The sequence below is a fragment of the Pterocles gutturalis genome, unplaced genomic scaffold, assembly GCF_000699245.1.
Source record: "Pterocles gutturalis isolate BGI_N339 unplaced genomic scaffold, ASM69924v1 scaffold1100, whole genome shotgun sequence".
NCBI classification, from domain to species: Eukaryota; Metazoa; Chordata; class Aves; order Pterocliformes; family Pteroclidae; genus Pterocles; species Pterocles gutturalis.
In genome coordinates this window covers 38,143-62,911 of record NW_010137917.1, presented here as the reverse complement: position 1 = coordinate 62,911, position 24,769 = coordinate 38,143, and the positions used below count along the sequence as shown (strand labels likewise).

The 24,769-nt window shown below is 38.5% G+C and overlaps 1 protein-coding gene across 1 annotated transcript in view; it reads right to left on the bottom strand.

Annotated features, from left to right (window-relative positions):
- Positions 1-334: 334 nt before the first annotated feature.
- DOK7 (docking protein 7) overlaps positions 335-24,769 on the bottom strand; it is a gene marked incomplete at its 5' end in the record, with an annotated part of 60,528 nt that continues 36,093 nt past the window's right edge. Inside the window, 5 exons of the mRNA XM_010082743.1 lie at positions 335-820; positions 2,449-2,601; positions 5,677-5,748; positions 6,802-6,867; positions 15,447-15,489. Of these exons, the coding sequence (XP_010081045.1) occupies positions 684-820; positions 2,449-2,601; positions 5,677-5,748; positions 6,802-6,867; positions 15,447-15,489 (471 nt within the window). The remainder of the gene's footprint in view (positions 821-2,448; positions 2,602-5,676; positions 5,749-6,801; positions 6,868-15,446; positions 15,490-24,769) is intronic.

Sequence of the window (24,769 nt, the reverse complement as noted above, 5' to 3'; positions counted from 1 at the left end):
ACACCGCAGCTTTTAAATCTGAGCAACTTTAGCCAAAGCTACAGAACTCTTGGTGAGGTATAAAATTGAATTACCCATAGGTAAAGTTAAGCATGTCCATAAATAAGCATACAAATTGAACAAAACTGTGCCTGCAAAAAGTCAGGCACTGAATTTTCTTGCTTTTGTAATAGTCCATTAATTTATTAATAGAGGTTTTACATATTCTATACACTCAGATATATACATATATTTTATCAGTAACGTGTGCTCACATATAGACATACATACGCACACATGCAAACATGTGTACACGTCCCCCACACACACACACACTCACGTTCCCTTATCTGCACACATTCAAGTTCTTTATTTTGAAAGAAAATGCCACCATTTAATAAACACTGGAATTGGTTCCAGGTTCTCCAGGATTTTAGAATTATAGAAAAAGGTAACTTAATCTGTCTCGCATATGGAAAAAAAAAATCTGGACTTTGCAACCAAATTAAAATAAAAAGAAAGACCACACACACCCCTCCTGCTACCAGCTTTCCAATTCGGAATCAAGATATCGGAATGAATCTGGTATAAATGCAATAAGCAATGGCAGCTTTTGTGTGAGTATTTTTTACAATAAATGTGAATCTTTTGGAAGATAAATTAGTACCAATTTATGGTGAGCAAAAAGTTATTTCCTAGACAGGTCACAGCTGAGCTCCTTTCTTCTTCTGCTCCAGCTCCTGCAAGCGTTCCTCCCGGCACTGGGCGTGCTGCGTTCCCACTTTGTGGGCTGTCTCCGTGGCTGTAATGTCAATCTGTGCATATCTGGATGATCCACTCCCTGAAATACCAGAGGAAATCATGTAAAAGACTATACTCCTCATGTATTCCTGGGTAAAGCTATCAAGACACTTCTTCCACAGATTTCCTAGATGATCTTGGTCTAGTCTTAAAGCAAGGTCTATAAAGGGAGTAAGAAGGTAAAGACAACTAAAACAAAAACCTCAAAAGCTTTGTTATCTACATATTTTAGGTAGCTGGTTTTCTTCAAATAAGCAAACGAACCACTTATGTTTCTGCCCCAGGTTTGAATCTCCACCCCTACTCCTCCCAGTAGAAGTCAAAATTGAATTCAGCTCTCCCACTTCTGGAAGGCTTCATCAGCGGGCTGCTAGTCAGTAAATGAACAACACCTGGCATTTGAAATAAAACACCTTTGAGTTGGCAGGGATTCTTCTTTGTCTGGACTAGGCACTCTGTGAACATTAACCAGATCAACCACCTTCAGCCTCAGACAGAATGACAATGTAGCCCAGTAATTGGCAATAAGGGAGATAAAAGCTGCTCTGTCTGTTCAGGAGCAGAACAGTTCTGTATAGGTGCAGAGATACAACTCTGGAGGCTGGGAAAATTTTTGCATGAAAAAATTAAATATTTATGGTCATTAGAGGCACCTTCAAAGTTGAACAAGTTGAGCATGGCAGAGTAGTTGACATTTAAGAAAGTTTATGTCAGTTTATGGAATTTGGCTCTTCGTTCTTAATGCCTTGGTTCACTGTCTTTAAAATGAAGATAAAACATCACATCTCAGCAGGGTGCTGTACAGTGAACTACATTGAAATCTGGGAGAAGCTTAGAGTTGCTTAACTACAGCCATATGAACACCCCAAGAAAATCCAATGGGGAAAGTGCTACCATTTCAAAGTTAAAAAACTTGCCGAAATTAAAAGTATAAAAATTAAAATATCAATAGCTGAAAACTTCACATGGAAAATCCATTAATACCAAATGTGAACAACTAAATGCCAGATCCTGATTAGGGGCTTCCTGTAAGGAGGAATGCATCTCTGAATGCCAATACATGGTAGCTATAATGCATGTTTGTGCTAATTGTCCTAATTAAGCTTTAGAAGTAAAATACCCAAATCCAGACAAAAGAATAAAATATTAAAAAACAATCTAATACTGGGGTTGGCTTCCTCTCTGTAGCACTTTCACACATCCTCATGGAGGGCAGATAGAAGAACACTGTGTTCTGTTCTTAAGCATTTGCCGCACAGCTCCAGAGTCAGAACCTTCAGGAGCAAGCCTCATGCACTTACACCCACAGGCCTGCTTCTGAAGCCAAGCAAGAAAAATTAAGCAACTGTAGTCCTAATACTTGTGATGAAAATGTTGAGAACATGAAGCAAATTACTGTCTGTCAAACTCCACAGACACAGAAATGTTCACTTTAGGAGGAGTGCATATACAATGCACCTGTCAGAGGGATGCAACATCTTATAGAATCTCATTACTTAAAAATCTTTTCTAAAAAGAGCTGGCAATTGCAAGAACTGCCTCACAAACGTAACAGGGTTCAACTCCTCCGTTAGCAAGAGCCTATGGATAGATGAGAAAGTAAGATTCCCAATGCAGTCTGCATTACTGCTTCCTTTTCTGTTTAAATAGTTGTGTAAACTTCCTTACCTCTTATGCTTGTGCTAGGTTCCTGAAGTTCCAGTTCCATGTAATGAAGTTGTTTTTTGGAAGTAGGGCTGACAGGAATATTAACATAGGTGGCTGTTTCGCTGTGGGGTCGATCTGATGCAGGGACATCAGCTGAATAGCCTACTGCCCCTTCTAAAATAAGAAACACGTTGTTATAGACACTGTTTGCAATGACCAGTGATGCATTTCACAAAAATGCAACGTTCTGTCAAATGTTCTGAAAGCAAACGTTCAGCAGCAACAACTCAGCTTGCCAAGCAGCATGTTCCTCCCTCATAGATGGGACAGGTTTCTACAGAAAAGATGCTGAGAGATGGATCAAGTTGGGATCTATGCAGAAGAAGGCAGACCACAGCCGGTGATCTCACTTTGTTGTGACAGAAAGCAAACACTACGCAGAAATTTTCAAACAGAACCAACGTATGCAACACTACCTCACAAGGCTTTTAGCTCTAACTCAGGTTAGTAAAGCCTTATATGAAGCAGTCTGTTCTAGGAAGATGCGGGCTATTATATCATCCACAAGAGAGCAACCAAAATCACTAGAAGTTCAGAAAGTATGTCCCGAAAACAGGGACTGAAGAATCGTTTCAAGCAATGGGAAGGCAAGCTTGACAAGATGTTGACAGCTTCCCTGTACTGAGTTGAAAAAAGAGAGGAATGATGCCAAGTGGGGACAGACCAAGTAATAAACGACTTCAATTGCAGGAAAAAAGTAGAAGAACAGACAATGGGAACACCTTCCTAATACTAAAGACCACAAGAACACTAGAGGAAACCCCACAGAGGCTGAAGAATTTCTGCATCTAGAAATTTCTAAAAAAAGAAACAGACTAACACCTACAGGGAAACAATTTTCTATAAAGTTATTCTGACTTAAAGACAACTTTTTTGTCTACTGGATGAACTCTCAAGACCTCTTCTAGCCCTACTTTTAATTATTCTAACCTTGTCAGAAGTGAAACTAAGAGAGAAGGTGGAAGGTTCCATTCACTGGGCCAATCAGGCATTTCAGCCTTCAACCCCTTCCCAACATCAGGCACCTACATCTAGTTTTTCAAGCCATGAATACCAAGGGACTTCTCAGACCTGGGATACAGGAGACACAAACACAAACCTGTATTCTCTCTGTGCTTAGGCAAGGCTTTGAATTACATTTTCATCGTCCTGCCCAGCAGGCCAGCACTCACCTGCCTGTCCAGTCCAGTTGAAGTTCTTCCCCTTTAAGCACTTCCTGCCGTTAAGTCAATTTGGGACAGAGGAGTGCAGAGATAAAATTGTATCACTTCCAGGTTCTGCCTTTCCCTGAATTTCTCCCATGAAGGCTTTCCTTGTCCCCACATAAAACTTATATCAGAATTTTATTTGTCCAAATCACTGCTTTTCTTTTCTGCCCATTCAGGCACTGAGGAGATGTGAATGGAGAGCCAGTAGGTGATGAAGGCTTTTATAGCACAGGAGAGAATGACTTCTTATATCCAACCAACAGCAGCTGTGAACAACTAGTAAGGGGAATTATTCTTCTTGTTGGACTGCATTATGAATAGCAGAGATAACACATACAAAGACAGGCAACAGTAAGAGTTGTCAGAGGTTACAGCAGGTTCCAGGAGAATGGAATTTCTCCAGGCTTAAGCTATTTAAATCAAAGGAGGGAGTCTACTATGCAGTCCAAAATTTTAACAGCCTGGATACCTTCTGACAGATTTTCATAAAGAAAACGTAGGAACATCCACAAAGTGACTGAACATTTTTCTGACCATCAGACTTCAAGTTGTTGTTCCAACACCAGGTGTTAGGGACAAAATTAAAAGGAAAAAATAATCAAAAAGAAGAAATTTCTATATCTCCCTCAAACATCATTCTCAGAAATTATTCTTAATTATTCTGTCTAAAGTATTTCAAAGGAATTTGGCTTGACTGTGCCAAAAGGGATTCAGCAGAACCATAGCATTGAAAACCTGCATCCCAAATGAAGTTGTAAGCAAATGACAGTCTTACGAACTGATACAGAGTCATGAATAGTCATGAAGGAAAAGATAATTTTTGAACTCTTTCTACACACTATTAAAGTGATGTAGAAGGAGTTTAAGTGAAGTCTCCTCAAAGCTAGCTAGGATGAAAACTAGCAAATTCTCTACAGGGCTAAATAGTTGAAAGGTTTCAGGAAGCTGAATGTCATACCGATGCAGACAAGCCAAGTGATTTTCCTGAGAACTCAAAAACCACACATATTAATTGGTGGGGCTTTGTGCAAGAAAAGCAAAAGAAACACATAGAACAAAGAAACCCCTGGCAACAATCAAATGTTCTTGCTATAACTTGGCTCAAAGGAAAAAAACAAACCAAGAACAAAGTTGGGCAAACTGGAATGGAAGGAAAGGAAAAGTCTTCTGTTGTTTAGTCTGTGCTGTCTTAACAGAATATGTGCTTTCTTTGTAAACATAGAAATACTTGTCTTTTCTTTTTTCCTTCAAATAAAAAAAACACCCTTCATTAGACATTAAAACCTGGCTTGTATTTGTTTGAAGAGAAAGGTTTATTTGAAAAAGCACAAGACAGTCAAAAGCTCCTACTGAGAAAAACAAGGCACACACAGAGAGCCACGGACAAAGACAGTGCTTTCAGCAATCTGTTCTGGGTGGACAGAAGCAGAAGGTGCTTACAAGAGGGGTCAGAGGAGCAGTATTTGAGATCATTATGGAGGGAGAATGTGGGAGAAAGACAGACCAAAATGCATGGCTACAACATTCTGAAAGAATTATGATTGCTAGAAGAGAAAGGAGGGGAAAGACGGGAAGAAAAAAGATAGTTAAGCAAATAACAAGAGTAAAAGAAAAAAATCAGTGGCACTGAAATGAGGGGTAAAATAAAGAAAAAGATAGTATAATTGGGGTGGGAAGAAGAAAATTATATTTGAAACTGCTCTTTTAGCCTTTTTTTCAGCAAGTGCTAGTTATTCACATTTTCTACCCTATCTAGGCACCATTCTCAGAAACGTGTGATAAATAATGCATAAAGAAAGGCAACACCACAAACACAGTCCTGAGATAAGAGTGTGTGAGAGCATGCATGTAAAGCTGACATGTTCAAAGGGCACCACCTCAAAAATAAACACTTATAAGAGATCAGAACAAAAAAAGAAATGAAAAAAGAACCAGATGTTAGTGCCCTCTAATGCAACTGACTCCACAGATCTTTACTCACCAGGTTCCTCAGAGCTAGTTGGTATTCCAGGTTCTGCAGGAAGTGTTAGCGTGTCATAACCACCTTTAGGACCTAGAATACAGGAACATTAATGGCATTAGATTTAGGAATTTGCACAATAAAAACATGTTTTGATACGTAACCTTCTAATCTGAATAATCATACTGAATAATCTCATGAAGTATAAACAGTGGTTAGAGTTGACTTTTCTGCACAGTGGTGATGCCAGCGTTTCCTTATGAGTGTAACACCAAGGAAATAAACGTTAGGACATTTTTACAAGTATTCACACTGAAGGCCACTGAAGTCAACAGTGTGTTTTGCTGTACACCGATGTGGGAGGAAAGCTGTGTTGCATGCATGAATCAGGGAGAACTGTGTGGGTGATCTTGGGAGCATCTGGAAGACTCTTGTTAAAATTCCACCTCCAGCATGATGGATAACTTCTTGATTCCTGACAAAGCTCTGTAGAAAATGCTTAAACTAGCCCTTCCAAAGATAACTTTGCGTTCCAAGTGCAAATCACCATCTTTGCAGGAAGCTAGGTTGTGCAACATCACTGGTGCTTCCAGAGCAGTAAGCTGAAAAAAGATGCCCAAGTTCTCTCATGATCTCAGACTCCATCCCAGTTCAAACAAGGCAAGCTAAAAAGCTGTGCCCATAGAATGAGCATATTTGTATTAATTTTGGAAGACAAATACTCATAATTTTATCTGCTGGTGTTGTTTCTTTTTTCTGTCATCATGAAGAAGTATCTTTAAATGTGGTGGGGGTTTTTTCCCACCATGTCATTACTAGGGTACAGGATTTCTCATGGCCCGAGGGTTTTTTTGGTGGGTGCCCTTTGTTAAAGTGCTGGCAGCATTTTACTGCTGTGAATAAGATTACTGCCTGTGCTTTGACACTTATCTCATCCCTCACTGCCTCTTCTAAACTTATCCCATATGTCATTGCCATTCTAACAAAAACCCTGCAAAGCAAAAAAACCCAAAGAAATATGTGAGTCTTACAATAGGGAACCAAGCTATACATTACCTTTAACATTTTCTGAAGTTTAAAATAATTTAAGTTTCAATTAATTTAAATTTACATGCACATACATACCTCATAATCACTTACACTTACCAGCTTGGAGACTGTGCCCTCTATGTACTCTCAAAGACCCAGAAGCTGCCATGAGAGAAGCACCACCTGTTTTCAAAGAGAGATATTCTCATTAAATCTAAATACCTGTTGCTATTATTAGATATATGCTGTACATCAGCATTTTTAGGAGATGATTCTTAAACATCAAGAAAAATTTCAGTAAGAATTACAAGTCATTGTTCTTCATTTAAGCAATATTCCTTTTTTTTTTTTTTCCGAAATTCTTTTTTATGAGATTTTGGCACTATAATCTGATTTTGTTGTTTTCTTTCTCTAGAAAGAAAGGGTGTCTTGTATAAAACTTCAAGATACTGGTGTCCCTGTTTGTGGCAAGTACTACCTTACTCACAGAGTTAGTTGTCTTGAACTGAGAAGTAAAATGCCAATGGAAGCTGAGGGGGGAGTTGCCTCTGCAATCTATAACCTAGCTTTGGCAACCACAAATTTTAAAGGGTTCATTAAAATCTCATCAGACTGGATACAAAACCTATCAAAGTTAATGGGAAGAACTGTATCACACTTCAGGAGTCCACCCTCCAGTTTTAGACACGTATAAACCGGGCAGGGTGAAGGGCAGGCGAAGGATGCAGCTTCCATGGGGTTTGAATCCAGGTCATCGCTGGTTCTTGTGAAATACGGTTCCAAGTGTTACAGCCAGGAAAGCTTTACGAGGGCATGTGAGACAGCACAGCCAGTCTCCTGTCCCCAGCCCTAGGAAGCTCTCAGGTGAACTATTAGGTACAGAAGTTTGAGGAAACAAGAACTACCAACTCGGAAACCCACAGAGTGGTACGCACGTGGTGCGGTTTGTCTACATACACATATCCCTTCCTGATTGAACCAGCAAACCAATCAGCCTTATACCTACCTGTGGTTACCATTATCCCTATCCAGCTGTGAATGTCTTCTCTCTACTCTTGTCAGTGTGGAAACCTTAATCAAGAGGAGTGGCATTTACTTCCTCACATGAATAATTTCAAGGGAACTTCTCATGCAAGTAAATGGTCCTTAGAAGAAACAAGGTGGGAGGCTGTGCCTGGGAGTAACCCTGCCACTGGGGACAGGGCACGTGCTGCGGGGTGCTGGGGATTGGATATAAAACTGATGAATAGCCTCTGAGTGGGTCAGACACTTCGCTGCAAAATGTTTTTAAAATAGCACCCAAAAATTGCCATAATTCTTATGCAACATAAAGAAATTCTATAAGTAGCAGTCTCAAATACCTAAGAGATCTGCATGACCTAGGAACCTAAAGAAAACAGCAATTTCTTAATTTTTTTCCCTGTACAAAGTACACATTCGTACAATTTTTTTCTAAATCTAATAATTTCCAAGCTTATAAAATTATTTCTGTGCTTTTATAAAATAAATCTAAATTAAAACCACGGATTATTTCACTTAAATAGGACAATGGACTAAAAAAAAAAGTTAACACCTATTTCAGAAGTGCACAACTGAAATAGAACCTTTAGTTTTGTACTCCTTGCGTACACAAAAGCATGTATAGGGTAATTCAAGGCTACAACAACAATTTTCAACCATACTGGGGAACTGATTTTGTATTTTCACAAATGGGATTAGATTGTAGAACCTTTACATACTGTGGTGAGGACTTAATCACTTGAAAATTTGTTTTTAATCAAGACTGCTGATAAAAATAAATGCAGAATTAGGACAGCTCTGGACTGGCTCATTTACTTATATTTTCACTGTAACTGATTTTCCTTTTTCTCACCTCAGACATCCTGTCTCTGCATTATTAAGAATACCAGAATATGCTTTATGCAGCTGGAAGCCTTACCTTACTTTGAAGAAAGACTAACTACAGCTTTATGCTAATTGCAGCTTCATCACAAAACTTGGGGGGGGGGTCTCAAAAACTTAACATAATTCAGTAGAAATAATTCTAGAGGAAACATGGATTTTTAAGCAGTATTTTTAGGATTTGTGAAAAGCACACAGGACAGGAAAGATTTAAAACAATAAGATATTCCAGTCCATTTACGGTCAAGTTGAAGTTTTTGCATTTGGAGCTTGTTTAAAAGAACTATGTTAATGCTAGAAGATTTGACCTGTTGCTTTTTCCTCATCTTCAAATCTGGCAACTAACAAATATTTACATAGTCAAATCTCTCATGAAATTTTTCTGAACCTTTGAACTGTGTCGCATAAACAAATGTCAACAGAGCCTAGATATTTTCTTCCTTCTTTACAGCTACCATATAAACTGGTTTGTTTCCCATTTATGAATCCTAGGATAACACTTGCAGGAATGGAAAAAGCAAGTTAGCAAGACAAATTTCTGAACATATAAAGCATCCAGCAGGAGGCAGATGTTCTCTTCCATCATTCTTTTTGTCTTACAAGAGATTGTTAAGAATAATTTTTTCAGTTTCTGCTGACATCCAATTCTTTGCGGCTGACTTGCTCAAGTCTTTCTTAAAATCGAGTAGCTCATCAGGAAAGTTATTTCTGTTCTACGTTCCTCAATGCGTAAGAGGAAGAAGATATTCAAAATGTGACAAAATGAAAATATGCTGTGGAATATTTTGCATTCCTACATAAGATTAGACTCAAACATCTGATGTAGCTCAATGAAGACAAGCACTATTTGAAACACTTTTATAACTTCATAGTCATTTCTTTATGCCCACTCTTCACAAATAAGCACAGTTTACAGCACATGTGCTACAAGAAAGAGCCAGGAAAAATAAAAATTAACAAACGAGAAGGAAGCTGGAATACATGCTATAAACTGAGGCCAGTTTCATTTTCACATTTTCAAATCCTGTCACCTATCACTACATGCCCAGTGAGCAGATACATGCAACACTACGCTGCATCTACCAGGGGATCATCATTTCTTACCGCCCAGCCTCTACTTTGCCTTCATAGAGTAGGTCACAAACTCTGCAGGTCTGGGCTATTAAATTTGCTGACAAGAAGTCAAGACAGAAGAAAACACTATGCTCCAGGATAAATTCTTGCTTCTTACTGAATTAAAACTACCTTTATTGTGAAGTACTTTGATCCACTCAGCCAAGCAACATTTCCATCTCCTCCTTTGAACACAGATACCTTGTTTAAAGAGCATCCAAAGCCTAGAGCTACTGATTGACAGAAGAAATACTGCAAGTACACCAGAAGATTTTTTCATGTAAGTATAATAAAAGACTTCCTGGTGATGTATAATTGCCCTATAAATCTTCCCTAAATTTGTTGCTCTTCGTTTCTCAAAGTGATTAGTGTGTCCAAAAGAATCACAGAGGATCTAACCACCTCTAGCTATTATTCATCTTCCCATGCTGTAGGTCTGCTCCAGCCCAGACTCCCATCCTTAAAAACACAGAAGTGTTAAACCAGAATCATTAGCATTTTCCTGTACCCAGTGTTTGTTTTTTGAAAAATATACCTTCAAAGATTCTTGACATATGTTTGCTCCAAAAATCTTGATGCATCTGAAACTCAGGATCTACATTGGCCAAGAATGAAGGTCACAGAACATGTTTCCATAGTAGAAGAAAAAAAAAAAAAAAAAAAAAAAAGCTGAAATAATCACTATGTTTGCAAATACAGTTCCTCACCTTTGTATTCTAGAAGGCTGGGATATGTAATTTCCACAGATTTCAGTGTCAGAGAAGGCATGGGCAAGTGAATCAGGAATAGAGAAAAGGCAGGGCTGGAGGGTCACTATGGCATGGGCTTTCTGTCACCCCCAAACAGGAAACGGGAACCTGCTGGACCTGCTCAGCCCATTTGGATCATTCACTAGCATATGGTTTCACTGCAGTGACTTTGTTTTTTCCCTCCTGTCAGGCCCCCAGTAATTCAGAGTCACTAAGGCCAAGGTTTAGCTTGTAAATGCAATCCGTATTTTAATCAGCTTACTTAAACCACTTTTTCTGAGCTCTTATTTTTCTTCCCTTACGGAATTATTTTGAGTGCACTTAGAAAATAAAGCACAATCAATAAAGAGCATGTCATATTATGGCAGGGTTTTATTAATCAGTTTCTCATTATAATAATGCTCTTCTGTTACAGTGTTTAGCCCTAGAAGGTATGACATATTTATGGTGGATACCGTTCAGCACACAGCCCTTTAGTGGCTCAATAAAAGTATCACATTGTGCTTTGTCTTCCCACATCTGAAGAGCTGACAACACATTTCCCGAAAAAAATAATTGTGACTTATAAATTATTTTCAACCTAAGCAACAACAACCAACACAGTATGGCCCAGATTCTTCCTTCTCACTGCTCTCAAGTAATTCCTTGAAAGCTTACTTCTAAGTTTGAGATAGAAGTATCAGGATGCATAGGTTTGCAATAAAAATTTTAAAAATACATGAAAGAAAGCCTATTTTTCCATCATAAAAGCTAAGCTCTCAGACAGCTGGATTAATTTTCAGAACCCATCACCTGTTATATACCTAATTTTATTTCTTTTTATCTCCCTACCTTGACTCCATATCTACCTAAGAACAATTTAGCAGAGATAGAATGTTCATAATCAGCATTCAGCTGACATTTCAGCTGAATTCCAATGAGCAGCAGCACCATTGTTTTATGTTTATTCCTTAATTCATCATCTCAGAACATTTTCCCATAAAGCATTGTGTAGGTTTGGTATTACAAGCAAAGAGGCTGTCGGATAGTAAGAGTGTCTGTTGCAATGCTGATGAATTTGCTCATGTGGAGTATGTGAAAAATGGAACTGAACAGACCAAAAAAAAAAAAAGAGAGAATTTAAGAGTCACAAAACATAAAAATATTAAACTACCTTGCTTCCGTGGGGGGTTATTTGTTAACTTATTTTCCCATTCATCTTGATTTTTCCAATGACAGAGCCTGCAGCACAGAAGTACAGGGAGATCAGACTTTCCACTGTAGAAGTTTAATTTGAGTGTTGAAATGCCCAAGGTTGGGTCTGGCTCCTGGGAATGCCTAGTCAATCAGCTTCCCTGTAGCTAATGGGAAGGGACAAAAGTTTCTGGAATATGGTGCAGAGAACCTCCATGAAATGCCTTGTCCAAGGATTGCAGAGGGTCCCTAAGCACTTCTGCAAACCCATGCCAGTTCTCAACGTAGCTTTTCTAAAGAGTCTTGGGATTCAGACTGCTCAGTTCACTTGGGAAGGTTGGCAACTAAGGACAGAAATCGTGGCATTTTTCCCCCCACACAAAACAACCTCATGGTTTAAAACATCATTCATAAAACAGGAGAGCTGTGATGGAGTTCTACTCAACTGAGAAAATCCAAATATTTTGAAGGAGAGCATGAAGACATTACAAGTAAGAGCTGGAGGTTCCTGTCTAAGCTGTTGCAATGAACTAGAAAGGAGCACAAGATTTAAATAACAGGCCTAAATCACAGCGAGAAACACCACAACTGTTAGGAAATACATTCTAAATGTAAGAATAGCAAAGGACTTTGGATGATTTAAGGTGGATTAAGGATTCTCATTGCAGGACATGTTAAACAAACACTTGTCAGACATACACAGAGAAGTACATCCTAACCTCAGGGCAGAGGCTTGAGCTAGACAAACCCCTTCAGTCCTGCTTTTTCCTACAGTATTTTGATTTATAGTAACAGAAGGATAATCAAGATAATGAATAGCTCTTCAGCTCACCATTCTGTGAAGGAATGTGCTGTCTTTTTGTTCTACCCCTCATCACTGAATGTGCATCTCATTCATGATCCCTTAATTCAAAACACATAAACAGCTTCTGAGAAAAGGACCTGCATACATCTCTCTGAAATGCCATCCACTAGATCATGCTACAGAATTTCTTAAGCATTCATGAGAAATTCTGTGTAGGTCCCATGAGAACTTCTTAGACCAAATGTACTAAACCTAGGTACCCCCAGAATCCAGCAGTCTCAGAAATCAGGAAATCTGAATCACGTTTTTGAACCTCTATCCTGCCATGGTATTTTAAGGTCCATAATAACCATAAATGCAGGCTATTATACTTCAGAGTAGGCATTCCCACATCATACAACTCCAAAGAATCCCTTACCTTGATCTGTAGTACAAAGCTATGATAACAGTGGGAACACTTTCCTCCTACAAATGCAAGCAATCTATTTCAGTCTCTCTTTCTAATCAATCTTTACAAAGTTATTTATAACAAAGTCAACCAAATTATTTAAACCAGAATTAAATGATTCATCCCAACTTGGTTTTTTCCATCTAGTAATACAATTCAGAATTGTTGATGCATTTACGAACACTTTTCAGCTTGCCATTAGAATAAGACGCATCTCTCTGAAGTCGCTGAGTCTATTGATCAGCATATATAACTAACAGCAGAAAGAAAATACTATCACCCACTTTCAGTACCAATAAACTGAAAAAATATTTAACCAGAAAAATATTTATCCTGACTCTTTAACTCCATTTCTTGCTACAGAACTGAGGCATTCAAGAGCAGAAATATTGTACAGAACATGTAAGCACCTGTAGCACTGGAAGAAGTGGGTTTGCATTCCTACAGTGTTTGTCTGAAAATACAATACAATCCTTTTGTGATAAAAAAAAGAAATGTGTAGTACTGCTACACTAGCAAACATTATAGCTGTGTATTGGGTCATTGTATCATCATTCATGTTAGTAGAGGTATCTTGTCACGTACATGCGCACGACAGATTTTGAAAGTAGTTACCTCAAATTAGTGTGTCCTTATGTTATCCTCAGCAATGGACTAAAAAATCATAATAGAGAAACACAGAAAAGTTCTAATGCTGTTCCTTTAGTACAACAGAACTGTTCAAATGGCTGCTCAGCACCCAGGGACTTTCAGTTAATGGCTTGGATTAGAGATGGTGGAAGCAGAACATTCAAAGGCTACAGTATTATTGTGAAAGATTTCCAATGGCAAGTTCAATTACACTTGAAATGTTCACATATGTAAAAGGCAATACCTTAAAATGAAATGTCTGAGGATAATAAAAATGCAACGAGACAGAGAAAATATGGGTTTCTTTTATATTCTGAAAAGTAGCGTAGTATTGAAGAATAAATTTCTACAGGTATATAATAAGAGTATCTGAGATGAAACCCCATGAAGATAGCTAAAAACTTCAGTCACTGGCTTTAGATACTGCATTTGCCTAAAGCATTTATACTTATTCCAACAAGTATTCAATTCTTTTCTTAAACAATAATTTCCCGGACTTGTATCTTCCCTTTCTGTTGATCTATAAATCTGTCCTGTATTTCTGCACTTCCAATTTGCTTAATGATAGGTTTTATCAAAACAGCTAACCCCTTCATCTGCATGAATAGTCTGAGATTAAGTTTTTGTCAGATATTGTTTTCATCCACAATTAATTTGCCACTGAAATGAATGAAGAAATAATATTGTGCCCTCCACACACAGCTGTAGGCCCAAGTTCCCCTGTATTTACACACACTTTCATCGTAAGCGCGCTGGTTTCCTTGGGTTGATTAGAAGACTAGAAACCTGAGTACCAGAAGGAAAGATAAAATTAGAGTGAATGATCCAATTTGTGCTTCTCCTTACACCTCTATAAATCAAGAGTAATTCCACTGACTCGAGTGGAATAACTAGGAACAAGATCTGCTAAATGCTTCTGGATTTTCTGCTGCTAAGACAGACAGAGAAACATAGAAAGGAGTAGAGTTACTTATGACCTTCTCCAGAGACACCTCCTGATCCTAGGTATCTTACTGGATTTGTTCACACAAGCATCAATCAGCTATGCTTCTTTACGTATTTGCCAAGATTTTAAAAAGTAATAAGGAAACCCAACACAAAGAGCTGTTCTATGCCTACTGGAAGCAGGCAACCTGAAAAATTTATTGGATCTGCCAAATTATCAGGTAAACAGCTTGAGGAATATAAAGATGTTTAAGATACTAACCAACTTCTTTGCACAGATCTCTCAAAGGAATAAGATGGAGACAGTACACAAACCCAAAGGCTTACAAAATGGTATATTTGAAGTAAAATGATGACTCAAAAGGTGCCAGACCAGTTTGACTATGTCCAACAGAGAACTCCAGATGACCAACATCTTCTACTGACAGGCAGATTTGCAATGCAGAGATAGCTGCCGTGTTACCTTTGCCTAAATAATCTTTCCAGGTCAGATACTCAGCTTCCTCCCTTTACTGATTTTGTTGGTCAACCAGTTGTCCCACTGACTTGAGAGAAGCATCTCCATGTTGCTTCTGGTAAGGATCCATTCCTGTGCTTTTGTGCTGTTTAGAAAACTGGGTAGATACACTAAACATATAAATCAAGTTTCCCCTTTGTGTTAATACAGCCTAAGAAGAACATTTTCTTTACTTTCTTTGACTATGTAAATAGAAAATGCGGTAAACAACTTTATATGGAAACTGACAATTTTGAACCTCTTTAGATTACCAAAGAAAGGGGAAAACCAAATATATTAATCTTTGAAACCAAAGATACTACAGATTATAATATGCTTCATAATTGTCAGTCAGTAATTGCAGCAGCAAAACCAACCACGAAGAGGATACCTCTCAATATAGTCTTCAGTTCTGCTTCCCTAAATCTTCTGTTTCTCTCATCACAATTTGGCACTTAAAACATTATTAATTAACAAACCAAATAACTAAATGGCTCCTACCTGGTATAGCTGGTAAGACTCCAGACTGTAATACTGCTGTTCCCTAAAGAAAACAGAAAATTTTAGAATGAAAAATCTTTATGAGAAACAGAAACTTTACGAAATGTAAGAAGAATGGCAGAGAAATCTCTTCACCATCACAAATGTCATTTTAACACCCAGAACAGATACAAAGGTGCTGAGACCTGAAAGTGTTCAAAACATGCCCAAGTTGCAAAACCTTTGTGTACCTTAACAAAGGCTAACAACTTGGCTTTGGGTGCTTTGCAACAACTGCAGCAGGCACGGCGAAGCTTAGCACTATTCAATCAGTCCTGAATTAAACAGCAAAAAGCAAGAAAAAAATTATATTCAGAGGAAGATTATATCAAGCTGGAGTAACAGGATTAACATATGTAATTAAGGCCATGCCTATATTTGCTTAAAATGGTAGATGCTGCAAGCAGCCTGAAGCCTGGTATAGTTCTAACTCAGCCCCATAGAACCAACATATTTTATCCAAGAGCTTAAATTGACTTCAGACTGCCTACAAATACCCACTGTGACATTACGGTCTTTCTAGAAAAGCTTTTTACCATCTCAGATGTTTGACATTGTCCATAGGGTGGTGGCACATCAAAGCAGTCAGGCGTAGAGCACCAGCGCCTGTTCACACGCAGGAGTAAGCGTGTTCCAAAACATTCTGGCATGTCGGGTTTCGCCTCAGCTGTCATTCAAAGCTGATCTGGAGGACACTGGCCCTTCCATCTCTAGATGGTATCAAGGCTGCTCCTGCACAGCAGCATCAAGGTAGGCTGTGAAGTCAGTCTGGTCTGTGCCACTGCCCACCACTCTCCCAAAGAGATCTCTTTCATTTCTGTGATGAAAGATCACAGATCTTCACTGATCTTGGTGAGAAGAATTCATAATCATGAACCAGTTTTTTGATAAATACTTTTCTCTTCTGGTCTTTGAAGTGGAAAAACACTATATACTTATTGGAGCTGAGCAACAACACTGTTCAATTCCAAAGCAATAAAATTCCATTTTACATTGACACCTGACAGTAATTTTCTTCACCTAAACACACAGACTTGTGACCTGTGCTAACTCTCCATTTCCTACGCTTTCTTACAAAGCGGTGGCTTTTCAGACACACTTAGGACTTTACATACACATTACATATATCTTCCCCCTATACAGGCACTATGTTGACTTCCCAAAATTTCTCAATAGAAAACAAAATAGGTTAATTACTTATTATCCATGTAGAAGTTCAAGTCAAACTAATTCCTGCACAACATTTTCTGGAGACAAACACATTAAGATGTAAAGCTCATTACATGTGACCATCACAAAAAACTGTCAGAGCTAGCGACTCCATCCAGCTTCAGTTCAAGTAGGTGGAAAGGCTTTTGTTGGTTTTGATGGACCTTGCAATGAACCAGAAAAAGATTAGAAAAGATTACACTGATTTTGTTTCAGCAAATAAAACATGCATTAAAAGAGTTTAATTGGACCAATTGCAGGGGAAGGTAAGTTTTTTTTTTTTTAAATACAGTTTTGAAATCTGCATCACAGAACAGCTTTGAGCAGCGGAATAACACACCACATACAGGATGTTTCTGCCTAATCCTATTGCAAACATGGAATCTACAGCTTCAGTATTTAGTTGAGTTTTTATACTAGCTGTATATTTTAATACGAGACACTGAATTTGAGCAACTGTTTGGAGCAGAAGTAGAAGGGGAGGAAATTAGAAACATGGCCAAGATTTCATTTCTGAAACGTCCCACAGCATTTCAGAAAAAGAGCATTTCATTAATTTAGCCATAGAAGATGTTATTTGTTTCTATAGTTACTGTGTGCCGCCACAGACAATGGTGCTTTCATCTGGGGAATATGCAGAAGTATCCCCACAGATAAAGGACAGAGGACTTCAGAGTCCAATATGAGCAATATTCTGTATATTTAGATAACAGTATTTTTCCATTATGACAATTTCTATTAAATTTTTGTTGCTATTATTTATAGCAGATTTGAAAAATGCTTTTTTCCTGCTCCCAGTAATTATTAGTGGTTTACTAATACAGAATATAAAAAAATTATTTCCCTGGCTTTGGTTATATCTGTGGATAAAGCAGATTATGCTGCCTCTGAAGGCAGCATCCGCTACCTTACTTAATAGAATAGAAAGTGGCAGACTGCAATGCTGAAATGCATAAAAATAAAATCTTGCTTCTGAGAAAGGATCTCACAACTTTCTGGCAACTTTTTTGCTTTTAAAAACACTTTTTTTTTTTTTTTTTTTTTTGTAACTTGCAGGGAGTGGGGGACGCTGTATGTTACGTAGTTCACAAAGTCAATCAAAAATTGTTTTGGAAGGGGAAAAATAAATCTTTATCTTCCTCAACTTTGCCTCTAGATTCATTAACCTGCACAGCCTTGCTGTCATTCAGGTTATGGGCTTGATGCATGAAACTAGATAGCAAGTCAGAAAAATATTTTTAACTCTCTGTCCTTAAATGCATTACACATCAGAATATCCTAAATTATGGCAAAAGCATGGGTAGAAATAAAGTATAGAAAGCAGAAAACCTGAAAGGAGATTGAAAGCTCTTTGAAGAAAGAATGGAATTTTGGTTCTTTTTTTATACTTAATCTCCCAGAGAGGAGTCCTCTTTCATCACTACAGATGTTACAAGCAACACCAACGCAAAGAAACAAAGAATAAATTGAATATTTTTATACTGATTGGTTTTCTTCTCGCCTCATAGCAAAGTTGTTATTTGGAAAATAGCATATGCTCCTAATTGCTAAACAGCTCTTCTCCCCCTGTAACTTTAACTACTTGGTTTACTGAAAAATTAAGTTTTCCTGGTTTTCCGTCCTCTTGGTGTTGCAGAAGTATAGCACTTCTGCCAGAATGAGGATTAAAAAGTTGGCAATGCTGAACTGTTAAAAACATCTCAGTTGCAGAAACTTTCTTCTGGTGATGTGCTGCTAGATGCAAGTTAAAATCAATCAGTGGGGCTTTCTGACCTCAGAACGTGAGTTCAGAATTCAAACCATCACTTGTCTTTTATTCTGTGCATCATATAGGACATGGAAATAACTGCAAAATTAAAGAGAGATCATTTTGTTAACATAGGTACATTTTGTTCAACAATGGAGTCTTATTTCATGCCTGGAACTCCTAGTCACTCTTATAAAGTCTAAAAAATTTTTCATAAAAATGTGCAAATTAGGTAAAATGAGAAAATTGATAAAGGCTAGACAGATAATATCAAATAAATATACTTACAAAGTCATTATTAGAAGATTAGATTATACTTGATAAAGAAAGATGCAAAAAGGCAACCAGAAGTTAGATGTGTGAAATTACATCAGATGTGGGACACAGGTGAAATATAATTTAAATTATAGTGAATAGAGGAAAGACAAGTAACTGAAAGAATCAGATGTCATTAGACAAAAAGATGAGTCTGAGATAATAACAAAAATAAAACCAGTCTTTTGTTATCCAGTGATTTTTCCAGACTATAAGATTGTTGTCTTAATTTCCATTTTCAACTATCATGTTCTATTATTTCTGCAACTCTGAGGCCTCCTGCTGCAATTCTTTCTAAGGCAGAGACTTCACTAACTTACAGTGGCTACCACTAATGCAACTTGGTAGGAAGAACGGTATCAGAGACTTAAAAGCTATCTTTTCTAATTCCACAAAACTCAGACAAAACATGCTTTTGTCTATATGAGAAACTTTCTGAATTATTATGGCATAATGTACAAATGTAAATGCATGGGTTTTGAATGCAAAATATAAAACATATCTACCACACAATTACACCAAGGAAGAAAAGGGGTAAGTGACCTCATTCAAAGAATATGCTTTTGTAATGCCTGCTATGATATTCAGAATATAACTAACAAAGTGAGTCTCTAAATCCTGCATATCTCATAATACTACTCATAGATATACATTAAGTATCTTTCTAATGTGGATTCTTTTATCGATGACCCAAGAGCAGAGTGCTGCAGTATGTGATGCATGGTTGTTAGTTCAAACAACCTCACCACTACAACACTCCCAGTAAACGGATACGTACCACTTGTATATCACACATCATGAACTACATGTCCAGGGCTATTTTAACTCTGGTAGTGATCTGGCTGCAGCCAGATGACATTCATTTTTGATGTTCTGCTTCCAAATATCTTGGGTAGGGTTCAACGATAGACGTTAGGAGAAACCACCAGTTTGATATTCTGGCTCTTTATTCATAGGTTAGCTCTGTTGCCCTAAACAGCTAAACAGAACCTAAGCCTTGGCATTTATTTCTGTGTGTGCAAATAACCATCATAGCAAATAATCCTTTTTTCAGTCAAAATGGGATTTCCTCCCCCCCCGCCCCCATATATTTGGTATATCTTTGTCTTTCTCTCCCCCCTTTTTTATTTTAAAGTTTAATTTTATTGCATTCAAAGTTTCATTCACTTTACATTTCACTAAATACATGATTTATCAGATCAGTTGTCATTTAAAAAAAATATCAGACAAAAATACTGTCCCATAAAAAGAGCCTGCCTTTCTCTATGTACTCACATCACTTTCCATGGACTGCATACCCAGTCCTGTTCCACTGCTGCTAACGGGAGTTTTAGTCTTTTGGACACAAGATCAGCCCCACATTCCAGGTCTTTCAGTAGAAGCTCCAAAGCCAGGAGCAAAGATTACTGTACTGCACAAATTGCTACTGTTGGAAGAAGTTTGTCAGTTTCATAGTGACAAGAAGCATCACAACTGCTTTGTAAGCTCATCTCCACGATGTAAAAAAGGAGCCAGGAGCTTACAAGTCAGATGGACAGAAAAAAATGAAGGAAAATATTGTCTTAAGACTAATCCCTACAATTACTGGCTCTAAGGGTAGGAATGCACAGATGGCTGTTCCAGATAAAACATGTATTTTCAAAGAACCAAAACATTTTTGTTTCATATTTTTCCTCATAAAAAGGAGGAAACCATGCTTCCAAGAAAACGTAGATCAGCTTCTGTAGATTGTAATGCTGAGCTGGGCTCCCATCATCACTGGCAAGAGGAATGAAATGCCATTTGCCTGATAACTGTCAGCATTTCAGACACACCTCATCAGTCACGGCTTATGTCATTCCCTTTGTGTATCTTTAGAAATAAAGCTTTTCTTTCAGCTCATCTCGGCTTGGCAGCTTTTTATAGCTCTATTATTCTGAACCTAGTAAGAGTCAGAGTTCTCAGTACAGGACAGACATGGACCTGTTGGAGCAGGTCCAGAGGAGGGCCACTGAAATGGGGGGAGGGAGCACCTCCCCTATGAGGACAGGCTGAGGGAGTTGGGGTTGTTCAGCCTGGAGAAGGGAAGGCTCCAGGGAGACCTTACAGCAGCCTTTCAATACTTAAAGGAGGCTTATAAGAATGATGGGGACAAACTTTTTAGTAGGGCCTCTTGTGATAGGACAAGGGACAATTGTTTTAAACTAAAAGAGGGTGGATGCAGACTAGATATAGGGAAGAAATTTGTTACAATGAGGGTGGTGAAACACTGGAACAGGTTGCCCAGAGAGGTGGTAGATGACCCATCCCTGGAAACATTGAAGCTCAGGTTGGATGGGGCTCTGAGCAACCTGATCTAGTTGAAGATGTCCCTGCTCATTGCCGGGGAATTGGACTAGATGACCTTTAAAGGTCCCTGCCAACACAAACTATTCTATGATTTTTAGGTGTCATTTGCTTTAGTCTAAGCACGTTTGAAGTTTTGCCTTAATCTGGGGCCTCAGACTGGAAAAAGAAAGGCTAAACATAAATGAAAGGCTCACAGATTCTTCCTGTTATGAAAGAGGAATTCATACTCAACAGTAATAGAAGCAACTATTTACACTGTGAGGTTTTTTATTCAGAACATACCAAAAATGCAGTCAGAGGATAAACTACAACATTGGTCAGCTGCTTAATTTTCACAGAGAATATGATCTTTTTTTTTTTCTGCTTTCCCTTCCTTTATTTTAAAGCTATTGTGCAGTATCAAGACCATGCAAAAATCCAATTTTTCAAGAGAAAGCATCAAAATAATGACTCAAAATCCAGATGGCCCCTGAAAGGCAGAAACTGTGAAGCAGACTTCTCTAACAATGAACAAACACTCTCATGCCTGCTGTGTATAGCTGGTGGCCCTTCAGCACAGTCCCTCTGACTCCTTCACACAGTTTGTATGTAGAGGGATGCCACAGATTATGGGTACAGTATGTGGTTTATGGCAATAGTATCTTGAACTGGCAGCAAATTCACAAAGGGGCAAACGACACAAAGAGAAATTCTGAATGAAGATTTTGAAATTAGCATCACAAAAATCTAAAAGTGTCAACTGCTTTTAGAAAATGGAAAAGAAAAAGTCTTGACTTATTCTTGGAGCAAATCACCAGAAAACTTTAAAGCTGGACTGTCTAGGCTGCCACAGGAAAAAAAAAAAGTTCCCAGGAAAGGTCAATAAATACAATATATGGAGCAACCTTTAAAGGTCATCTGCTTTAATGGGCTGTTCACAATGTCCAGCAGTGGGTCAGGCTCTGAACAAAAGATACAAAAATATAAAAGTCTATGATCCTTCATTACTACTCCAAATGAAAGAGAAACTCCTGTCCATGGCATGCTTCAGGTGCAGGGCTCCTGTTTTGGCCACAAACTTCTGATTACTCAGCTTCATCTGTCGCAAGCCAACTGTTGGCTTACAGAAAGATTGCTGAAGTCAGTTCAGAAACATGTCAGTCTGCTCAGCCAAGCCCAAACATCAGCTCTTTTCTGAAGCATGAAGCTGGTGATTTCAGTGGCACTGACAAGCCGTGCTCTGTGTCACATTGAAATACGCCTCCTAAAACCTGCAGGATAATCACAGCTCCACTCACCTACAAGTTACAGGTGGTAAACAAGACATGAGAAAGAATGAAATGTATTGTTGAGTTCTAGTACAGATCTGTGTACCCATCAGTTGTGATTTTGATATGCTTCTGTTGAGAGGAGCCTTCTGCTTCTTGCTGTGGGCTTCCCAGCCACCTGCAGCCACGAGCCATTTGTCACCTCATCCAGAATGTGACCATTGCCAACAGAATATGACACATGTTCCCTTTAGCATACTCTGAAACCATCCACTCAAGGGAGAGAAAGCAAAGCTGGGCTGAGTCCTCTGCCACAGCTACACAAAAGCCAGTACCTGGATCCAGCCTCCACCCCGAGATAAAAGCCATCTCCAGCTGCCAGCTACCAGCAACAGCCCTGAAACTGAGATGGTGGGAGTCTTGGTTGCAATGCTGAAGGGTCAGATTTCAAGCTCTGCTACTGACAGTACATGGGCATGGGGAAGCTGACACAGCAGCGAGGAACAGTTCTGATTTGCTCTTGTCTTTGGCTTTTCAAAAACAGACCTAGAATTACTACGTACGGAAGAGTCACACTAGGAGTGTGCTGAACAGCTGGGCTGTAATGCAATTACGTGGTCACATATCATTTTTTTCCATGGGACACCTGCCTCATTCACCACATGAGAGGGACACACATGTGGGTAAAATAAAGATGGCATGAGCAACTGTAAATCTGTCAGTTCCTTAACAGTGAGGGGCTTAACTTTTCAACCTAAATAGCATCCTTTAAACATCACACACATATCTCATTATGTACAAATGTATTCAGACGGAATTCTAGAGGAAAGAGCTATGCAATTCCATCCAATCCATACAAAATGACTGTAAACACATCAGTGAAGTTTGTGCCCATTTCCAGGCACTACTACAAGTCAACCTTGCCTGCTTCTAGGCTAGATGAAAAACAAAGTCAAGAGCACATACAGCTGCCCCAAAGCAATAACACTCACCCCAAGTACCCAGCAAAGTCTGAAGGCACACAACACCAAACCATCCTTAACTGTCCTACCACCAATATCAGCTAGACAGCTTATGGTTGCAGAGAAATGCCCAAAACCACAACAACTTAAGAAACATAAATAAAATAAAGACACTGTCACCTCATTCAAATACAGATTTTGGGTTTGTCTTACAACTTTTTGAACTGATTTCATAAGGTTTGAGTTTCTCATGGTTCTTCCAAAAAAACTGTATGATGGTTCCAGATAAAACAAAATTACTAAATCCTTTTGTGCATTTGAGTCTGTCCTCCTTAACCACAGGTAAAAATCAGAAGCAGGGGTTTCTATACAGGTAGAAGCATTTCATTATTTCATGGAGTTTTTGTAAGGACTGAGAGTGACCAGCTGCAGAGAGCAGTCCCTCTAGGTACATCTATATAAGCAACTCAAATGAAAAGGTGGACACTAATGGTTATGAATATTACTGAACAGATTGACTCATATAATGTCCTGACAGACATCACAGCACAAAGACATCGGAGTATGATCAGAACATTTTTCACTCCCAGTTCATGGTACAGGGGGAGTTTCATAGCAGGAGCCATGACTGGGCTGAAGAATTTGGTCAGGCAGAAAAAAATAGCTAAGCCAGACATAGCAAATTGCCTCTGAGACAAATTTTAATTCAATGTTTTTCATAAACATGGCCAGAACAGGTGCAGAAATGAGAAGACAGGAACTAAGAACAGCATATGCAAATGTCATAGAGTATAGCCATCAAACATGACAACTGGGGCACAGCATCTCCTGATTTCAGGGCACAGAACCCTGAACAAATACACCTGTGAACTGCTGCCAGATACACAATAAAACCTATTAACACCAGCCTCCACTGCCTCTCTTTCACTAGATGTATCTCAAAACAATCACTCAGGTATTCAGGACATGAAAGACTACTTATGCTATTGCCATTAAAATAAACCATCAAACACACTCAGCTCAGAAATGACAACTTCTTTCTCTCCAACTGTGAGATTCCTCTTTAGAAATATCCAGGCCTAAGATCCAAGGCAAATACCTCTGATATAATCTGAGGTTCAGCATATCATATATTCTTAGGGCCAAGATAAAGACAGCCAGTTCCTCCAGACAATGAGAATCAGCTACATTGTTCCCCCAACTCCTCAGCTGAGCTGTCATGAGTTAAGTAGCGGAAGATCTGTTCTGGAATTTTACGAGAAGGAACAATTTTCAATTTAAGCATAAGACATCCAGCAGATTTTCTAATTCAATATAGTGTTGTCTTTTTAGAGATGTTTTAATAGCATCAGTACATTCCCTTTTCCCCTTTTCAGCGCCTTGTTCAGCTGGGCTCCTGTTAGTTAAACCACCTCTGCTAAGGTACATACAGAAACTTCAGGAAAAGAGCTCAAACACAACTTTGTCCTGACCATT